Source organism: Salvelinus alpinus, chromosome 6 (genome assembly GCF_045679555.1).
Source record: "Salvelinus alpinus chromosome 6, SLU_Salpinus.1, whole genome shotgun sequence".
Lineage (NCBI taxonomy): Eukaryota > Metazoa > Chordata > Actinopteri > Salmoniformes > Salmonidae > Salvelinus > Salvelinus alpinus.
Genome location: NC_092091.1, coordinates 77,097,111 through 77,119,251, shown reverse-complemented (window position 1 = coordinate 77,119,251; position 22,141 = coordinate 77,097,111). Strand labels below are relative to the sequence as shown.

Below are 22,141 nucleotides of genomic sequence, written 5' to 3'. Positions count from 1 at the left end.
ACACTCTGCAGTCCAGACAGCTCCAACACACTGGTCTTACGACCCACCTGACAATACAATATCATCATGTTAATACACACTCTGCAGTCCAGACAGCTCCAACACACTGGTCATACGACCCACCTGACAATACAATATCATCATGTTAATACACACTCTGCATCCCAGACAGCTCCAACACACTGCCCATACGACCCACCTGACAATACAATATCATCATGTTAATACACACTCTGCATCCCAGACAGCTCCAACACACTGGTCATACAACCCACCTGACAATACAATATCATCATGTTAATACACACTCTGCAGTCCAGACAGCTCCAACACACTGGTCTTACGACCCACCTGACAATACAATATCATCATGTTAATACACACTCTGCATCCCAGACAGCTCCAACACACTGCCCATACGACCCACCTGACAATACAATATCATCATGTTAATACACTCTGCAGTCCAGACAGCTCCAACACACTGGTCTTACGACCCACCTGACAATACAATATCATCATGTTAATACACACTCTGCAGTCCAGACAGCTCCAACACACTGCCCATACGACCCACCTGACAATACAATATCATCATGTTAACACACACTCTGCATCCCAGACAGCTCCAACACACTGGTCTTACGACCCACCTGACAATACAATACCATCATGTTAATACACACTCTGCAGTCCAGACAGCTCCAACACACTGGTCTTACGACCCACCTGACAATACAATATCATCATGTTAATACACACTCTGCAGTCCTGACAGCTCCAACACACTGCCCATACGACCCACCTGACAATACAATATCATCATGTTAATACACACTCTGCAGTCCTGACAGCTCCAACACACTGGTCTTACGACCCACCTGACAATACAATATCATCATGTTAATACACACTCTGCATCCCAGACAGCTCCAACACACTGCCCATACGACCCACCTGACAATACAATATCATCATGTTAATACACACTCTGCATCCCAGACAGCTCCAACACACTGGTCTTACGACCCACCTGACAATACAATATCATCATGTTAATACACACTCTGCAGTCCAGACAGCTCCAACACACTGCCCATACGACCCACCTGACAATACAATATCATCATGTTAATACACACTCTGCAGTCCAGACAGCTCCAACACACTGGTCATACAACCCACCTGACAATACAATATCATCATGTTAATACACACTCTGCAGTCCAGACAGCTCCAACACACTGCCCATACGACCCACCTGACAATACAATATCATCATGTTAATACACACTCTGCAGTCCAGACAGCTCCAACACACTGGTCATACAACCCACCTGTGGCTGTGCTGCGTATGGGTCCAGCTGGTTCCTGCTGATGGCTCTGTATCCTGAGTCCAGGGTCCGGTACCCATCAGCTGGCCTGGAGGAGAGGAGAAGTAGAGAGGATAGAAGAGTTGAGGGAGAAAGGAGAGGATATACCCGTTGTCTCCCAACTCTACGTCTATGGTTAAAGAGACAACAGATCCTACCTGTAGCGGTCGTCCATGCGCGCTCCCCTGCTCAGGCTGGCGTAGGTCTCCCCTATGGAGGGAGGAGGGCCCTGGCGATAGTCCTCGTACCCCCCCGGGGGTCCGTAGTGGTAGTTTCGGGGCACGGTGTTGGTGGGGTAATCCATGGGAGGACCTGGCTGTCTGTAGACCCGCTCCATGGGGGTGGTGTAACCCCCTACACCTGTCATAGACCCCCCTCCATCCAGGGAGAGGTTGTCAGACACAGAGGGGATGACTGTACGAGTCATGGTAGTCTTCACTACCTTCTTTACCTGGGGAGAGGGGGAGGAGATGACAGTATGAGTCAGGGGAGAGAGGTTAGTGTCAGACACAGAGGAGATGACAGTACGAGTCAGGGGAGAGAGAGGTTAGTGTCAGACACGAAGGAGATGACAGTACAAGTCAGGGGAGAGAGGTTAGTGTCAGACACAAAGGAGATGACAGTATGAGTCAGGGGAGAGGTTAGTGTCAGACGCGGAGGAGATGACAGTACGAGTCAGGGGAGAGAGGTTAGTGTCAGACATGGAGGAGATGACAGTACGAGTCAGGGGAGAGAGGTTAGTGTCAGACACGGAGGAGATGACAGTACGAGTCAGGGGAGAGAGAGGTTAGTGTCAGACACAGAGGAGATGACAGTATGAGTCAGGGGAGAGGTTAGTGTCAGACGCGGAGGAGATGACAGTACGAGTCAGGGGAGAGAGGTTAGTGTCAGACATGGAGATGACAGTACGAGTCAGGGGAGAGAGGTTAGTGTCAGACACGGAGGAGATGACAGTACGAGTCAGGGGAGAGAGAGGTTAGTGTCAGACACAGAGGAGATGACAGTATGAGTCAGGGGAGAGGTTAGTGTCAGACGCGGAGGAGATGACAGTACGAGTCAGGGGAGAGAGGTTAGTGTCAGACATGGAGATGACAGTACGAGTCAGGGGAGAGAGGTTAGTGTCAGACATGGAGACGACATGAGTCAGGGGAGGGGTAGAGAGGTTGGAGAGGAAAAGGAGGGGAGAAAAAGATAAGTGAGAGAAAGTAAGGGGTGTGGAGGCAGAAAAAGTCAGTCAATTAGCTAATGTCATTCACAATCCTCAAGTGTCAACTGTGTGTGTGTGTGTGTGTGTGTGTGTGTGTGTGTTTTTAGTAAAGGTAGTACCGTAGTTTCTGTGCGGCGCGTGGTGCCATCTTCGCTGGTTTCCACGGAGATGACGGGGGGCACCTCGTGAGGGTCCTCCTCCACGGTAACCGTCTCCTGGACAACTTGACCAGGCTCCATCCTGTACTGAAGAACGGAGACAGACCCCGTTACACACACACAATTTATCACACACACACACACACACAAATCCACACTAGCGAACTTAATTAACACAGGTGAACACATCACACACACACACAGATACATAAAGACAGTCACACAACTGACAAAGAGGAAGACATATTCCGGTACACACACACACAGCTTACATGTGTCCCGTTGACGTATCCCTCGTTCAGTGTGAGCCTCTCTATGTCCGCATCACAAGAAACACGCCCATTCTGTAGAGCGGAGGGGAAGACAGGAGTTGTTTACACAAGTGGACAGAGAGTGTGTGTGTGTGTGTCAACCGCAGGGCCAGGAGGAGCAGAGGTATTCCAAACATTCAGAGGAGCAGGTTAACGCAGGACACAGAGAGAATGTCATGACATCAGAGCCCCAGGCTCCACCACTATCCATTCTGTCAACCCCAGACAACACCACTATCCATTCAGTCAACCCCAGACAACACCACTATCCCATTCAGTCAACCCCAGACAACACCACTATCCCATTCAGTCAACCCCAGACAACACCACTATCCCATTCAGTCAACCCCAGACAACACCACTATCCCATTCAGTCAACCCAGACAACACCACTATCCCATTCAGTCAACCCCAGACAACAGGCAACACCACTATCCCATTCAGTCAACCCCAGACAACACCACTATCCCACTCAGTCAACCCCAGACAACAGACAACACCACTATTCCAGTCAGTCAACCCCAGACAACAGGCAACACCACTATCCCATTCAGTCAACCCCAGACAACAGGCAACACCACTATCCCATTCAGTCAACCCCAGACAACAGGCAACACCACTATCCCATTCAGTCAACCCCAGACAACAGACAACACCACTATCCCATTCAGTCAACCCCAGACAACACCACTATCCCATTCAGTCAACCCCAGACAACACCACTATCCCATTCAGTCAACCCCAGACAACACCACTATCCCATTCAGTCAACCCCAGACAACACCACTATCCCATTCAGTCAACCCCAGACAACACCACTATCCCATGCAGTCAACCTCAAACAGGCAACACCACTATCCCATTCAGTCAACCCCAGACAACAGGCAACACCACTATCCCATTCAGTCAACCCCAGACAACACCACTATCCCATTCAGTCAACACCACTATCCCATTCAGTCAACCCCAGACAACACCACTATCCCATTCAGTCAACCCCAGACAACACCACTATCCAATTCAGTCAACCCCAGACAACAGGCAACACCACTATCCCATTCAGTCAACCCAGTCAACACCACTATCCCATTCAGTCAACCCCAGACAACAGGCAACACCACTATCCCATTCAGTCAACCCAAGCAACACCACTACCCCATTCAGTCAACCCCAGGCAACACCACTATCCCATTCAGTCAACCCCAGACAACACCACTATCCCATTCAGTCAACCCCAGACAACACCACTATCCCATTCAGTCAACCCCAGACAACACCACTATCCCATTCAGTCAACCCCAGACAACACCACTATCCCATTCAGTCAACCCAAGCAACACCACTACCCCATTCAGGCAACCCCAGACAACACCACTATCCCATTCAGTCAACACCACTATCCCATTCAGTCAACCCCAGACAACACCACTATCCCATTCAGTCAACCCCAGACAACACCACTATCCAATTCAGTCAACCCCAGACAACAGGCAACACCACTATCCCATTCAGTCAACCCAGTCAACACCACTATCCCATTCAGTCAACCCCAGACAACAGGCAACACCACTATCCCATTCAGTCAACCCAAGCAACACCACTACCCCATTCAGTCAACCCCAGGCAACACCACTATCCCATTCAGTCAACCCCAGACAACACCACTATCCCATTCAGTCAACCCCAGACAACACCACTATCCCATTCAGTCAACCCCAGACAACACCACTATCCCATTCAGTCAACCCCAGACAACACCACTATCCCATTCAGTCAACCCCAGACAACACCACTATCCCATTCAGTCAACCCCAGACAACACCACTATCCCATTCAGTCAACCCAGACAACACCACTATCCCATCAGTCAACCCCAGACAACAGGCAACACCACTATCCCATTCAGTCAACCCCAGACAACACCACTATCCCACTCAGTCAACCCCAGACAACACCAATATTCCAGTCAGTCAACCCCAGACAACAGGCAACACCACTATCCCATTCAGTCAACCCCAGACAACAGGCAACACCACTATCCCATTCAGTCAACCCCAGACAACAGGCAACACCACTATCCCATTCAGTCAACCCCAGACAACAGGCAACACCACTATCCCATTCAGTCAACCCAAGCAACACCACTACCCCATTCAGTCAACCCCAGGCAACACCACTATCCCATTCAGTCAACCCCAGACAACACCACTATCCCATTCAGTCAACCCCAGACAACACCACTATCCCATTCAGTCAACCCCAGACAACACCACTATCCCATTCAGTCAACCCCAGACAACACCACTATCCCATTCAGTCAACCCCAGACAACACCACTATCCCATTCAGTCAACCCCAGACAACACCACTATCCCATTCAGTCAACCCAGACAACACCACTATCCCATCAGTCAACCCCAGACAACAGGCAACACCACTATCCCATTCAGTCAACCCCAGACAACACCACTATCCCACTCAGTCAACCCCAGACAACACCAATATTCCAGTCAGTCAACCCCAGACAACAGGCAACACCACTATCCCATTCAGTCAACCCCAGACAACAGGCAACACCACTATCCCATTCAGTCAACCCCAGACAACAGGCAACACCACTATCCCATTCAGTCAACCCCAGACAACAGGCAACACCACTATCCCATTCAGTCAACCCCAGACAACACCACTATCCCATTCAGTCAACCCCAGACAACACCACTATCCCATTCAGTCAACCCCAGACAACACCACTATCCCATTCAGTCAACCCCAGACAACACCACTATCCCATTCAGTCAACCCCAGACAACACCACTATCCCATTCAGTCAACCCCAGACAACACCACTATCCCATGCAGTCAACCTCAAACAGGCAACACCACTATCCCATTCAGTCAACCCCAGACAACAGGCAACACCACTATCCCATTCAGTCAACCCAAGCAACACCACTACCCCATTCAGTCAACCCCAGACAACACCACTATCCCATTCAGTCAACACCACTATCCCATTCAGTCAACCCCAGACAACACCACTATCCCATTCAGTCAACCCCAGACAACACCACTATCCAATTCAGTCAACCCCAGACAACAGGCAACACCACTATCCCATTCAGTCAACCCAGTCAACACCACTATCCCATTCAGTCAACCCCAGACAACAGGCAACACCACTATCCCATTCAGTCAACCCAAGCAACACCACTATCCCATTCAGTCAACCCCAGGCAACACCACTATCCCATTCAGTCAACCCCAGACAACAGGCAACACCACTATCCCATTCAGTCAACCCCAGACAACAGGCAACACCACTATCCCATTCAGTCAACCCAAGCAACACCACTACCCCATTCAGTCAACCCCAGACAACACCACTATCCCATTCAGTCAACCCCAGACAACACCACTATCCCATTCAGTCAACCCCAGACAACACCACTATCCCATTCAGTCAACAGGCAACACCACTATCCCATTCAGTCAACCCAGTCAACACCACTATCCCATTCAGTCAACCCCAGACAACAGGCAACACCACTATCCCATTCAGTCAACCCAAGCAACACCACTACCCCATTCAGTCAACCCCAGACAACACCACTATCCCATTCAGTCAACCCCAGACAACACCACTATCCCATTCAGTCAACACCACTAGCCCATTCAGTCAACAACAGGCAACACCACTATCCCATTCAGTCAACAACAGGCAACACCACTATCCCATTCAGTCAACCCCAGACAACACCACTATCCCATTCAGTCAACAACAGTCAACACCACTAGCCCATTCAGTCAACACCACTAGCCCATTCAGTCAACAACAGACAACACCACTATCCCATTCAGTCAACAACAGGCAACACCACTATCCCATTCTGTCAACCCCAGACATTTAAGCAGAAATACAGTAAGTACAGAGTAGACAAACAATCCAACAATTGATGAAGCGAATGAAAAAAAGATGAATGGATGGACAGAATGGGTGAGTCATGGAGGAGGATGAGAGACCGGTTCAGAGCAACACTGCAGCCAGCAAGACAGAAAGAGCCTCAGAGAGAGCAGGGCGTGTGAGAACCTGTCAGTGGGTTGTCAGTTGGCTGTGTGTGTGTCTGTCTCAGTGGGGTTCTCAATGTGTGTGTGTGTGTGTGTGTGTGTGTGTGTGTGTGTGTGAGATTTGTAAACAGGGTGAAGACCAGGCACATTCCAACCCTGTCTGTTCTCCAGAGATACAACACTGACTGACCAGACCAACCCTGAGAGACGAGACTACGTGTTTTACGTGTGGTGTGTTAATCAAATGCCTGAGGTGGTAAAATGACACACCTCAGTGTGTTTTCTTACCAGACAGTGTGCGTTGACAAGTAATCTAAAGCTATGTGGTCACTACGTCCAGATAGGGAAGCCTGACACAGTCAGACACTAAGCAGGAAGTGGACATGGTAAACAGTAACCTAGACCAGGGATTGGACAAAACCCAACCGGTTATGAATCAACGTGCAGCGGTATACTATTTGTAAAAAATAAAGTGTATTTCCCTCCACTGTTTTCCCTTCTGCTCAGTGTACACATGCAGCTCTTCCTTCAGAATAGCACCAACAATGACATTCAGTAGCTACTAGCGGTGCTTGTATAACGTTGAGCTGGATTTGCCTGTCTTTGCCATTGGTTTATTTTCATTTTTACACGTTAGCATTTAGCTAACAGCTAACATTCTCAAACTAAATACTGCAATTCTACTATCTGAACGATCTGTAATATTCTGACCACAGGATCAGCCATGGACTGGGATCATTAACACTGAAAATACGATATACCGTAATGTTTTATCACACATGAGCCTTAGGAATGTCTTCTAGCCAGGTTTATAATATGACATTTCTCTCTAGCCTATATGAGAATTTCACATGCAACACCGAACTGCCACAAAAACAATTGTACCACAAGTCTGCTGCAATGCGTAACTGCAAAAACAACCAGAGGTGGGACCAGGCTACCTTCACATGGCATGCACATCCCCAGAGATGACCTGGGGGGAGTTAGACACAAGGCTGGGACCAGGCTACCTTCACATGGCATGCACATCCCCAGAGATGACCTGGGGGGAGTTAGACACAAGGCTGGGACCAGGCTACCTTCACATGGCATGCACATCCCCAGAGATGACCTGGGGGGAGTTAGACACAAGGCTGGGACCAGGCTACCTTCACATGGCATGAACATCCCCAGAGATGACCTGGGGGGAGTTAGACACAAGGCTGGGACCAGGCTACCTTCACATGCCATGCACATCCCCAGAGATGACCTGGGGGGAGTTGGACACAAGGCTGGGACCAGGCTACCTTCACATGGCATGAACATCCCCAGAGATGACCTGGGGGGAGTTGGACACAAGGCTGGGACCAGGCTACCTTCACATGGCATGCACATCCCCAGAGATGACCTGGGGGGAGTTAGACACAAGGCTGGGACCAGGCTACCTTCACATGGCATGAACATCCCCAGAGATGACCTGGGGGGAGTTAGACACAAGGCTGGGACCAGGCTACCTTCACATGGCATGAACATCCCCAGAGATGACCTGGGGGGAGTTAGACACAAGGCTGTTTCCACCATGGCCTGGGACAGAGGCCAGACTGACAGCATTAGGGATGGAAGCGGACGGTCATGATAGGGCGGACCAATGATGGCTACAGGAAGGGTTGACCAATGATGGAACGAGACAGGACGACGGTAAGCCGTTTGGGGTGAGGCAATGGGTGACACCATGGGGGCCAGGATTGCAAAATTCACAGGTTTTCCGGAAATCCTCCAATTTCCTGCTTATTCCCTCCTGGAAGATATCGGAATGTTGCAACCCCAACGGCAGCTATGGAGGCGACGGCATGGATAGTTACAAGGACGGTTAAACGTGATGAAACAAGGTAGGACGAAGTGATGGAATGTGTGATACCATGATGGCTATGGGGGTGATGGATGATCCCATGAATACTATGGGGGTGATGGATGATCCCATGAATACTATGGGGGTGATGGATGATCCCATGGGGGCGAGGGCTTTACCTGTAGATTGGGGGGAGGGCGTGGGAGGGTGCCTCCGCACCTCCTCTCCTCCTCCAGAGCGCGAGTCAGACGCTCAAACTGACGCTCCTGCTCCCGCACGGAGGCCAGGAGAGAGGCTGCACTCTCACACTGCTCCATTCACACTGAGTAGAGAGGACAGGACAGGGTTCAACCACCTAGCACCACACTGAGTAGAGAGGACAGGACAGGGTTCAACCACCTAGCACCACACTGAGTAGAGGACAGGACAGGGTTAAACATCCTAGCACCACACGGAGTAGAGGACAGGACAGGGTTAAACATCCTAGCACCACACTGAGTAGAGGACAGGACAGGGTTAAACATCCTAGCACCACACTGAGTAGACAGGACAGGGTTAAACATCCTAGCACCACACTGAGTAGACAGGACAGGGTTCAACCACCTAGCACCACACTGAGTAGAGGACAGGACAGGGTTAAACCACCTAGCACCACACTGAGTAGAGAGACAGGACAGGGTTCAACCACCTAGCACCACACTGAGTAGAGAGGACAGGACAGGGTTAAACATCCTAGCACCACACGGAGTAGAGGACAGGACAGGGTTAAACATCCTAGCACCACACGGAGTAGAGGACAGGACAGGGTTAAACATCCTAGCACCACACTGAGTAGAGGACAGGACAGGGTTAAACATCCTAGCACCACACGGAGTAGAGGACAGGACAGGGTTAAACATCCTAGCACCACACGGAGTAGAGGACAGGACAGGGTTAAACATCCTAGCACCACACTGAGTAGAGGACAGGACAGGGTTAAACATCCTAGCACCACACTGAGTAGAGGACAGGACAGGGTTAAACATCCTAGCACCACACTGAGTAGAGGACAGGACAGGGTTAAACATCCTAGCACCACACGGAGTAGAGGACAGGACAGGGTTAAACATCCTAGCACCACACTGAGTAGAGGACAGGACAGGGTTAAACATCCTAGCACCACACTGAGTAGAGGACAGGACAGGGTTAAACATCCTAGCACCACACTGAGTAGAGGACAGGACAGGGTTAAACATCCTAGCACCACACGGAGTAGAGGACAGGACAGGGTTAAACATCCTAGCACCACACTGAGTAGAGGACAGGACAGGGTTAAACATCCTAGCACCACACTGAGTAGAGGACAGGACAGGGTTAAACATCCTAGCACCACACTGAGTAGAGGACAGGACAGGGTTAAACATCCTAGCACCACACTGAGTAGAGAGGACAGGGTTAAACATCCTAGCACCACACTGAGTAGAGGACAGGACAGGGTTAAACATCCTAGCACCACACTGAGTAGAGGACAGGACAGGGTTAAACATCCTAGCACCACACTGAGTAGAGAAGACAGGACAGGGTTGCACCAATTTGTAAGTCGCTCTGGATAAGAGCGTCTGCTAAATGACTTAAATGTTAAATGTTCAACCACCTAGCACCACACTGAGTAGAGAGGACAGGACAGGGTTAAACATCCTAGCACCACACTGAGTAGACAGGACAGGGTTAAACATCCTAGCACCACACCGAGTAGAGGACAGGACAGGGTTCAACATCCTAGCACCACACCGAGTAGAGGACAGGACAGGGTTAAACATCCTAGCACTACACCGAGTAGAGGACAGGACAGGGTTCAACCACCTAGCATCACACGGAGTAGAGAGGACAGGACAGGGTTAAACATCTTAGCACCACACTGAGTAGACAGGACAGGGTTAAACATCCTAGCACCACACCGAGTAGAGGACAGGGTTAAATCACCTGCACCACACAAAGAGGAAGGACAGAGTTAACCTGACACACACAGAATAAAGCGTTTTTAAACCACATTCCATACTCCGTTATATTCACACACATACACAGAGAGACACAGACAGAGATACAGTTAACCCACAAACACACATTACAGTGATGCTGTACAGAGAAGCAGCAGGGCGCCAGGATGCTAATCACCTCCACACTTAGAGATGAACAGCACGAGAGAGAGAGGGGAGGAGAGGACGAGAAGGAGGATAGGAGGGAGGTTGAGGAGATACAGGAAAGAGAAGAGGAAGAGGGAGAAGCAGAAGGAAATATGTCGAGTTACAATAGGAGTGTGATGACTGGGGGTGAGAATCACATGTTCTTAGGGAAGGGCTGTGGCAGGTGGTGCTCGTTAGCACCTCTCGTCTTCCACAGAGGCAGGTGAGAGCGAGATAAAGAGAGGAGAGAATGAGAGTCAGAGCGAGAGAGAGCACCACGGGTTCTAGAAGTCTATTTCTGGGCCCAGAGTTTACACCCATCAGCTCCTGGCTGAGCCCAAAACAGAACCAGAAACTAGAACGACAGTAAAAGACGGAACAGACCTTTAAAGACACAGTGCAGTGAGAAACATGATTTTACTGTGTTTTATATTCACACTATGGAGGTTGAAATAATACTGTGAAAATCATAATGCCCTTTTAGTGTAAGAGCTGTTAGAAAAGACTGCCTGGAATTTCAGCCTGTTTTGCTGGGATGGAGTTTGTTAATAGACCAATAAAAAAACCTCTGCCAATAAGAGCTAGTTCTGAGTTTCCCCCTCCCCACTCCCAGACAGCCCTAGATACATTCTTGCTTGAGAAATGACTCTTTGCTAACAAGCTATTTTTGTTTCTGTTTGACCATTTGAATTGAAAACAATCACAGCAAGGTACTTAATTGTTACCCACAAATTATTTAATATTGAGAAAAACAGCCGCATTGGACCTTTAATCAAAATGTTAGGTTGTCGAGGAGCCAAACGTAGCTAGATGATTCAGGACAGAACACTTGGCCTAACTGGACCAACCATAAACCCACAGAGATTAACCTCCTGGTCAAGTCTTGGGAAAATCTGTAAAAAATAGGAATGAGGGTCTGAAATAATTTCACTACTCAAATAGTATCATGAATCTTTGTCAGATATCCCGATATTCAAAATACATGTTTTTTTTAAACATACGTTTTTAACCTGAGCTCCTCTGCACGAGGGAGATAGGCTGGCACTCTATTGCTGCTGCTGCGGATGGGCCGGTTAGTAACATATGAGAAGGGAGCGAGCAGACGGAGGAAGAGGAGAGACTCTATTGCTGCGGATGGGCCGGTTAGTAACGTATGAGAAGGGAGCGAGCAGACGGAGGAAGAGGAGAGACACCAAGGCAACTCAGCTACAGCCAAGACTAGCTATCTGGTAGCAGTCACAATGTTCTTCATCATCATAGAAGTCCCTGTCTTGGATAGAGTAGCCTAGAGAAGAGCCAGCTTTACACTGGCTGTACAAAACATTAGGAACACCTTATAATATTGAGTTGCGCACCCCCTCGTTCAAAAGGCACATAAATATTTTGTCTTGTCCATTCACCCTCTGAGTGGCACTCATGTCTCAAGGCTTCTTTAACCTGTCTCCTCCCCTTCATCTACACTGATTGTATGGGATTTAACAAGTGACATCAATAAGGGGATCATGACTGTCACCTGGATTGACCTGGTCAGTTTGTCATGGTAAGAGGTGTTCTTAATGTTTGGTACACTCAGTGTAGATAGCTAGGCTAATGCTGCGGCCACATGCTGCACTTCCACCCCAAACCCCACATAAAACAGCAGCCTACCTGTTGGTTCTAGCTTTCTCCCTCTCATTTGGCTAACTTTTAATTGGGTAATGTTATTCCATCTAGTGTTGCATTAGTGAACCCTCGCTCCACATTGAGCCTCTTTGATTGGCCAACATAAACAACAAGCTACACAGTGAAGGCTACCGGTCGACTACCAGTCTGTGGCGTCATAAAAACTAACCTACATTGGGAAAAAAAGTGTTTTATTCAACTAAGAATTTGAAATGTCATGGTATATTCTTGTATGTAACAATGTCACATGGATATTAAAATGTAATTTAGAAAAAGGTTTTTTCCCCATGTTAAAATAGCCCCCCCACCACAGAAAGAATTCACAAAATGTCATACTCACAAAAGTATTTCAATCCTAACGTCTGTTTGGATATTTGAATAACCGTTCACATACCTAGTTCAAAACATAACCGATTCAGACCCACATCAGCCTACATGGAATCAGATCCTTGTTGAGCTCTAGTCATACCGGAGGACCAGCCATCCAAATCATTTTCACCCTTGAATCCTGTCTCCAGTCAGCCACTGACAGTATTCATTAGTGTACAGTAGCAACCCCCCACCCAGTCTGCAGCTGTCTGTGGTGAGTGGATGAACAAAGAGACGTGTATTACAGTAGGTCTGGTATCTGGTCATGGTGACATGAGCTTTATCCTTGAAAACTAAAAACAGAACATCAAGTTTCAGTGAACTTGTTTAATCTCTTTACCCAGCCCTTCTCTTTCCGCTTCACACACACAGTGTCTCCCCCCCCCCTCTCTCTCTCTCTCTCTCGCACACTGTCTCCCCTCCTCTCTCTCTCACACACTGTCTCCCCCCCTCTCACACACACACCTCCGTCACACATTCCAATGGGAGTTCTGGCATGTCACATCCTGCCTCAGCTGTTCAGGTTGTCTTTGTGGCTAATCCTTTACTTTTTCATTTATCCACTCATCGGTCCCTCTCTACCTCTCTCTCCTCCTCAGCCCTGGAGTGGTTGCAAGGGCAAGGGGACTTTCTTTCCATTCCTCTAATGATTTCATATCTCAAATCAAATGTCATTAGTCACGTACACATATTTTGCTGATGTTATCGCGGGTGCAGCGAAATGCTTATGTTTCTAGAACCAACAGTGCAATAATACAGAACACAAAACAATACACACTAATCCAAAAAATAAGAAATATAAGAACTAGAAAGAATGATAAAAGTTGGCCTCATTTATCAGCAAACATATGTTCAAGGTACGTCTAAAGCAGGCTAATGCATTTAAATTGGGCTCATGGGTTTACACTGACAGGGACAAAACACTTCAGATGGGATGGGTAGCCTTGTAACACATACAGGCCTCAAATTTCCCAGCGGCATCGACGACCCCCTTGTGTGGCCGCAACGCCCCCGAAAATCCATGCCTTGCAGCCAGTGTCCGTTGTGCCCTTGGGCTGAATATAATCATTATAATTCCCTTCTCCCGGCTGCCAACCGCCGTGCTCCAAAGCACCTCTCACTCACATGACTCTCTCAGATATCTCAATTGTTATTAGCCAACGCCAGTCTCGTGACCGGGTCCTTGTCACAGGCATCTCAGCTCTGAAGTAGACTAGGAGTGAAGAAGGATCCATCAGGGATGCTACGGTGTTCCTCCTTCTTCTCCAATTCTGAGGATGTTAGAAGAACTGTCCACATTCACTTTTCATCAGACATCAAGATGAGTAACGAACAGCAAAAGCACTAGCCTGTCAATTTACTATCCCCCATAGTCCAAAAGTTGACCTATTCTATTGGCCAGATTGTCATTCTGTGCAAGAAATAAATATCCCAAACAGATAACTTATTAGGCTATTTACTCACATGATACGTTCCAAATTCCAATTAGCGGGAAAACACCATTCTCCAAAGCACACCGAATAGTTTCATATGACAGAAATGAAAATATCCTTTAAAAACTCAGAAAGAGGGAAGATCTAAAGATGCAACAATTAGCATTGGTTGTTAAAAAGATTGTGTCTTTGGCTGCAGAGATGATTGTCCTTCTGGAAGGTTCTCCCATCTCCACAGAGGAACTCTGGAGCTCTGTCAGAGTGACCATCGGCACAAAAAGCTTATTTCTCAAAATAAATGTACATCCCTGTTAGTGAACATTTCTCCTTGGCCAAAATAATCCATCCACCTGACAGGTGTGGCATATCAAGAAGCTGATTAAACAGCATGATCATTACACAGGTGCACCTTGTGCTGGGGACACTAAAAGGCCACTAAAATGTGCAGTTTTGTCACAACACAATGCCACAGATGTCTCAGGTTTTGAGGGAGTGTGCAATTGGCATGCTAACTGCAGGATTGTCCATCAGAGCTGTTGCCAGAGAATTTAATGTTAATGACACAAACTATTTGCACCCCGCTTGTTGGAGGAGAAAATGTTGCTGGTTTAAAGCTTATTTTCTGCAATTATTCGCATTTTGGGTGCAGAGAAAGAAAAAATTACTTATATAGCTCATTTTCTTGCAATTCTATACATTTTGCCATGTCTAATGTCTATTCATGTGATATTTGAGTGACTCAAAATCTGTGCTAAAAAACAGATGACATGAACTAGTTATGAATAGCTCTGAGGTATGCAATGACTGACATGACAAGACAAGAGGATACCTGATGATGTACTACCCAATATCGAAATTTCACCTCGTGCATTCTACTATTACAACTTTTAAGAGTAAGTTGAAAGCCCGACTGAGTTTCTTTTTTTTTTTTTAAACACTGCCCTGGCAGATGGCCTTAGTGCCCTGGCAGACTGAACACCTTTTGAAGCCAAATGGCCATGCCCCTAAAATCATGTGCCAGATTTCTAGGATTCTAGGGCTGCGTTCAGACAGGCAGACCAATTCTGATGTTTTTCCCACTAATTGGTCTTTTGACCAATCACATCCGATCATTTCAGAGCTGATCTGATCAGATATGTCAAAGGACCAATTGTTGTGAGACACAGAGACAGCAGCTGTTCAGAGACCGGAGGTGAGACACCAGTAATATGAGGCTCTGTCATCCTCAATGTGCTGCATGTAATTTTGACCTCACTCAGCATGCCAGGTAGGGTTCTAGGATATTTCTATCAGCTGTTGAAAGAGACTGAAGGTGACCAGTTGGCTAGGATTCTAGGTTCTTCCTAGACTATCAGCTGTTGAAAGACTGAAGGTGACACCAGTGATATCAGTTGGCTAGGATTCTAGGTTCTTTGTAGAGTGTGTTCTTAGACACACACGACAGCTATTGAAACAGACAGCAGTGATATCACGCTCAGTCACCCTAAAGGCTGTTGAATGAGACAGCAGAGATAACACGCTGAGTCAACCTAAAGATTTGCTTGCCACCATGTATGGCTGTACTGTGGTGTTGTGTTTCTGTGTTATATTACGTTACTTACAGGCCGTGGAAATCCTTTCCCATTTCAAGGAGAATAAAGTGTCTAGCCTAATGCATATTTTTTTTTATTTTTTATTTTTTTTTATTTTACCAGGTAAGTTGACTGAGAACACGTTCTCATTTGCAGCAACGACCTGGGGAATAGTTACAGGGGAGAGGAGGGGGATGAATGAGCCAATTGTAAACTGGGGATTATTAGGTGACCATGATGGTTTGAGGGCCAGATTGGGAATTTAGCCAGGACACCGGGGTCAACACCCCTACTCTTACGATAAGTGCCATGGGATCTTTAATGACCTCAGAGAGTCAGGACACCCGTTTAACGTCCCATCCGAAAGACGGCACCCTACACAGGGCAGTGTCCCCAATCACTGCCCTGGGGCATTGGGATATTTTTTAGACCAGAGGAAAGAGTGCCTCCTACTGGCCCTCCAACACCACTTCCAGCAGCATCTGGTCTCCCATCCAGGGACTGACCAGGACCAACCCTGCTTAGCTTCAGAAGCAAGCCAACAGTGGTATGCAGGGTGGTATGCTGCTGGATTATTATATATGAAGATCTCTGAGCATCAGGCTTCATCACCATAATGCTGATGTTTCTAACAAGTCCAGTCCAGCGCAGGCCTTAAGTGCTGGTGGAGGCCATCGTTAGCCCCTCCATTATTAAAGCCGTTAGCCCAGTGGTGAATCCTGTGTGTCCACTGATGGGATAGCATGGGTATTAGACAGCTAAGCCATTTACTGCTCCCGACCCTACACAGTTCTCACACACAACTAACCCGCCAATGTGCACGATGCATTCTCAGTCAACACATGCATGTAGGATTGTAGGTAAATACTACTAACTGCTCTAGATCAATGCCAGCAGCATACCACCCTGTATCCCAAAGCTGGCTTGCCCCTGAAGCTAAGCAGGGTTAGTCCTGGTCAGTCCCTGGATGGGAGACAAGACGCTGTTGGAAGTGGTGTTGGAGGGCCAGTAGGAGGCACTCTTTCCTCTGGTCTAAAATAAAATATCCCAATTCCCCAGGGCAGTGATTGGGGACATTGCCCTGTGTAGGGTGAAGGCTTTTGGACGGGACGTTAAACATGTGTCTTGACTCTCTGTGGTCACTAAAGATCCCATGGCACTTATTGTAAGAGTCAGGGTGTTAACCCTGGTGTCCTGGCTAAATTCCCAATGTGGCCCTCATATTGTCACCTTATCACCCCCAGCTTATGACTGGCTCATTCATCCCTCTACCCTGTAACTATTCCCCAGGTTGTTTCTGTAAAGGAGAATGTGTTCTTAGTCAACTTACCTGGTAAAATAAGGGTTAAAAAATATATCAAAAATAAACCACACCTGAAGAAAATATCAAAAATATAAAATATTTTCTAAAAAAAGAGTCTCAGTGTGACCAGTTAAATCTCCAGATACTAAAGTCATCTCAATCAGTAGCAGTTATCAGGCCTCATGTCAGTGGAAGCTCAGTATGTTCCCATACTACATGGAAATAATAGTTTTATAGTGATTGGGTAGTAATATGCAAGGACCACACACACACTTGATTCCACAGTGTTTTACTGAGTGTCATGGCTGCTGTGTGGTAAAGCATTGTTGTGGTCTGGTCCCTGTACTGGTGCTGTGTGGTAAAGTATTGTTGTGGTCTGGTCCCTGTACTGGTGCTGTGTGGTAAAGTATTGTTGTGGTCTGGTCGTGTGGTAAAGTATTGTTGTAGTCTGGTCCCTGTACTGGTGCTATGTGGTAAAGTCTTGTTGTAGTCTGGTCCCTGTACTGGTGCTGTGTGGTAAAGTATTGTTGTAGTCTGGTCCCTGTACTGGTGCTATGTGGTAAAGTCTTGTTGTAGTCTGGTCCCTGTACTACTGCTGCTGACTCAGACACATTTGAATGGCTGGTGACAGTTGGTGTGTGTGTTTTAACCTTGGCCTCAGTCCAAACACCACCAGTGCCACTCCTAGACTTCCGCCTATGTAACACTCCCCGCAGGCAAACTAAATACTGGCCAGAGTATGGTGGCCTCTGACACACACAGTAGAGGCACGTTGAGCAGTGCAAGACAGACCTTCCAAGATCCAACCAACAGTAACAAGTTAGACATGTTAATTCTCTGACTGGGGAAAAGGGAGTCAGATACACAGCAGTATGATGTCATGCTCAATCAAATATATGGAGGGAAGAGAATGTGAAATAGCCACACCCGTTGTTTACATACAGGTAGAGTGGAGTCATGCACAACCAGTAAAAGTGACCAGGAAATGAAATGGCGGACATGTTCACTCTGAAAACACCCGGCAAATTTTTGTATTTATTTTTTTAACACCAAGTTAACAGTTCAAATATAAACACATCTCAGATGTAGCACCAAACCTAGGAAGGTGCAAATACAGTAAAAGCAGACTTCCGTGTGTCTGGGCCACACCCATAGCGTGACTTGAAATGCTGTCATTACAGAGGTTCATAAATGATACTCCTGGCATAAAAAGCACTGACTGTGTGCTGGAGCTAGGCTACTACATTGCTAGGCTACAACTCTTTGAAATAAGTCACTTTGAAATAACTTCTAGTATGAACTCAACGACAGAGTCATCTCACAAATGACATTTGAGGGTATTTATATTACAACTACTGAAAAGAGAGCATGTACTAACTCGTTCCCTCTCCTTCTCCCAAATTTCAACTGGTCAATGTTGACAAATGTCAAACATTTGGCTGTGTTGCGCTGGAACCCCCCAGCTGACAGCTAAGATAGTTTGACATGTGTATGTATGGTGCTCTTTTTGATCAATAGATACTGGTAGTGAGGAGCAACAAACCATGGAACTGTAGCATACAATATAAGAGCAGAACAAACCAATGCATGGCCCTGGTCACGTCTGGTGGAGACCCTGCATTGAAACAGTGTAAACTGAGAAGGTGGCAATGGCATCGCCGTTGGACTCTGAAGTCTTTCTACATAACTTGAGTGCGCAAATGAAACAACCACGCCTGACTCTACCCCACCCATTGGCAGGCAGCCTAGCGGTTAGGAGTGTTGGGCCAGAAACCGAAAGGTTGCTTGTCCAAATCCTGAACCGACTAGGTGAAAAATATGTCAATGTGCCCTCGAGCAAGGCACTTTACCCTGATTGCTCTTGTAAGACACTGGATAAGAGCGTCTGCTAAATGACTATGTAAACCCATCCTATTCCAAAACGTGGCCAAGACCCACAAAACAGGTTATTCTCTTCCTCTCCTCCCCCTTTCCACCTTGCTCTCATTGTGAATATATCAAAGAAATCCAAGACATGAAAGAGGGAGCCACGCCTTCATAACAGAAAAGGAAAAAACACAAACACGGATGGTGTTGGACAATTATTACTGTACACCGCCATGTAATGTTACAGTAGTCGTTTGTACACCTTGCAGGTGTTTCATGCCTTCACCACATAAGGTTACATCTCGATTTATCCCATCCTTTCCATATGCATTTCTTACAAAGACTTGGCAAATATGACAGGAGATAAAGCTTAGGACAGAGCAAACACTTCCTAAACAATGTAACGTTAGTTAGCTACCTTGGCTAGTCGAGAACAACTTCTCACTAGAGTCATTAACGCTACACCACTGCTACACATTAACAGCATGCGGGGGGGGGGGGAAAGACAGCAAAAACTCCCTCTACACATGATGGTGATGTAATAGAGACCTATGATAAAATGACTAACGTGGACTTTGACTCATATTTCGTGAGCGGGCTGGCCAACGTCCGTGACGAGGAGTATCTGGTAGCTCACTCTCCCGAAGGGCTTTGACCTAACGACTACAATATGCCCAACTTACTGTCTGCCGGGAGTCAGTGAAATACATGGAACTTAAGACCATAAAATGCTTGTTAGGTAGACAATTTTGATAACTTCACATAGCTCAATTGCTTGTTGGGCAACGTTAGGTGACAAACGTCACACTCGCTCTCAAGCAAACGTTAGCTCGTTGGCTGGTTTGCTAGCAGAAACTAACTTAGCGAGCTAACGACGATTGTTTTATGCTAATGTTAGCTTATTAATAGGTAACTAAGCAAGTCGCTATTATTGGACAGTAGTGCAATGAGTGCAAAACAAAGTCGAATACAGTAGCTATATTATAGCTAAGCTACAAATTCGCTAACTGTAGACATCTAACGTTAGCTACCCAAACTACAACACCGCTAACGTTAGCTAGCGACCGCTTGCTAACTATCTAACGTTAACTCTTTTTTTGTATACGTTCAGACACTTAAATAAAATGATTGAAAAACAATGTATTGAATTACCAATTTCGGGTGGTTCTTTTGTTGTTTTCATGCAAGTCCCCAGACGTTGTTTGAACAGGGATCCAGGCCTATCGAAACACTCAGATTTCCAACTGCTGCGGTAGCAAAGTCGTTGCAATTCCAATTCTGGGCGTTCTTAGCCCACTGCACGACCGAGTAGTGAAGTCGAATTTCCCCTATTCACCAAATAGCTTTACCTAGATTACACAAACATGGGTAAACTAACGCTGAAAGTGAATAGCTAAGACCCCCTTGACTGTGTACTCTTTTAGAACCAACCTAGAATAGATAATAGGTATGTTCACTGCTCTTCCCCCTTCCTTCCCGACAGTTTTCCTATTTTCCCTTAGTGCGAGATGACGAGCACACACACACAGGATAGGGGATGGGTTCTTTACCGTAATTACCATTTGTTGCGCATTGCCCAACACCCGCATGCTTTGTAAATTAAGGTGGTTTATTTGATAAAAATGTAATGCACACGAATCAGTTTTATTTTCTGAATCAGTTAAATGGGTGTACTATGCACTGATAACATACAGTTTATTTGATACAAAAAAACACACAGATATATATTTATTATTTACACAAGCATTAATTATTTTCTACATCAATCAATTTTTGATTTAGTGCACTTTCCATACATACTGCACTATAGGGCACTGGTCAAAATAGGGTGACATTTGCGACACATCAATAAATTCGTAAAAACACAGGTTATGGGATATAGGATACATTAATTATGCAAAGCAGCACTAAACTGCAACATGTGTACAAATCTGTAATTCAAGAAAAGAGCTATGAGTAAATATTGATGAGAAAGTTGCCAAAATATGAAATTAAAATCACGTATCATTTTTTTCATCATATACATTTTCTCTACTACACCTTTCTTTCTCTACTACACGTCTACTGTCTAAATACTGAGCTGTAGCCTACAGGCCTACTGTCTAAATACTGAGCTGTAGCCTACATGCCTACTGTCTAAATACTGAGCTGTAGCCTACAGGCCTACTCTCTAAATACTGAGCTGTAGCCTACACGTCTACTGTCTAAATACTGAGCTGTAGCCTACAGGCCTACTGTCTAAATACTGAGCTGTAGCCTACATGCCTACTGTCTAAATACTGAGCTGTAGCCTACAGGCCTACTCTATAAATACTGAGCTGTAGCCTACAGGTCTACTGTCTAAATACTGAGCTGTAGCCTACATGCCTACTGTCTAAATACTGAGCTATAGCCTACAGGTCTACTCTCTAAATACTGAGCTGTAGCCTACAGGCCTACTGTCTAAATACTGAGCTGTAGCCTACATGCCTACTGTCTAAATACTGAGCTGTAGCCTACAGGTCTACTGTCTAAATACTGAGCTGTAGCCTACAGGTCTACTGTCTAAATACTGAGCTGTAGCCTACAGGCCTACTGTCTAAATACTGAGCTGTAGCCTACAGGTCTACTGTCTAAATACTGAGCTGTAGCCTACAGGTCTACTGTCTAAATACTGAGCTGTAGCCTACAGACTGAAGAGTGAACTGAACTTGCAGCACTTCTATCATATGACGGACCCCTTCTTCAGTCTTACTGATATGGCATCCTCCTGTTTTTTACCTCCGCCTCTCACCGTTAAGTTCTGATCAGTTTTAGACAGCGAAAAAACAGGAAGTTGCTCAGAGCACAG

The 22,141-nt window shown here is 46.6% G+C and overlaps 1 protein-coding gene across 11 annotated transcripts in view; it reads right to left on the bottom strand.

Moving 5' to 3' along the window:
* Positions 1-20,841, bottom strand: part of ctnnd1 (catenin (cadherin-associated protein), delta 1) — a 53,429-nt gene extending 32,588 nt beyond the window's left edge. For 8 of the 11 annotated variants that reach the window (XM_071408011.1, XM_071408012.1, XM_071408016.1 and 5 more), the window contains exons 1-6: positions 20,464-20,841; positions 9,125-9,267; positions 3,011-3,082; positions 2,700-2,825; positions 1,532-1,824; positions 1,338-1,422 (exon numbers count right to left, since the gene is read on the bottom strand). In XM_071408011.1, the coding sequence (XP_071264112.1) occupies positions 1,338-1,422; positions 1,532-1,824; positions 2,700-2,825; positions 3,011-3,082; positions 9,125-9,262 (714 nt within the window). In that variant the 5' untranslated portion in view covers positions 9,263-9,267; positions 20,464-20,841. Of the gene's footprint in view, positions 1-1,337; positions 1,423-1,531; positions 1,825-2,699; positions 2,826-3,010; positions 3,083-9,124; positions 9,301-20,463 lie in introns of all 11 variants that reach the window. The other 3 variants (XM_071408010.1, XM_071408018.1, XM_071408019.1) reach the window with 3 other exon arrangements.
* Positions 20,842-22,141: the final 1,300 nt, after the last annotated feature.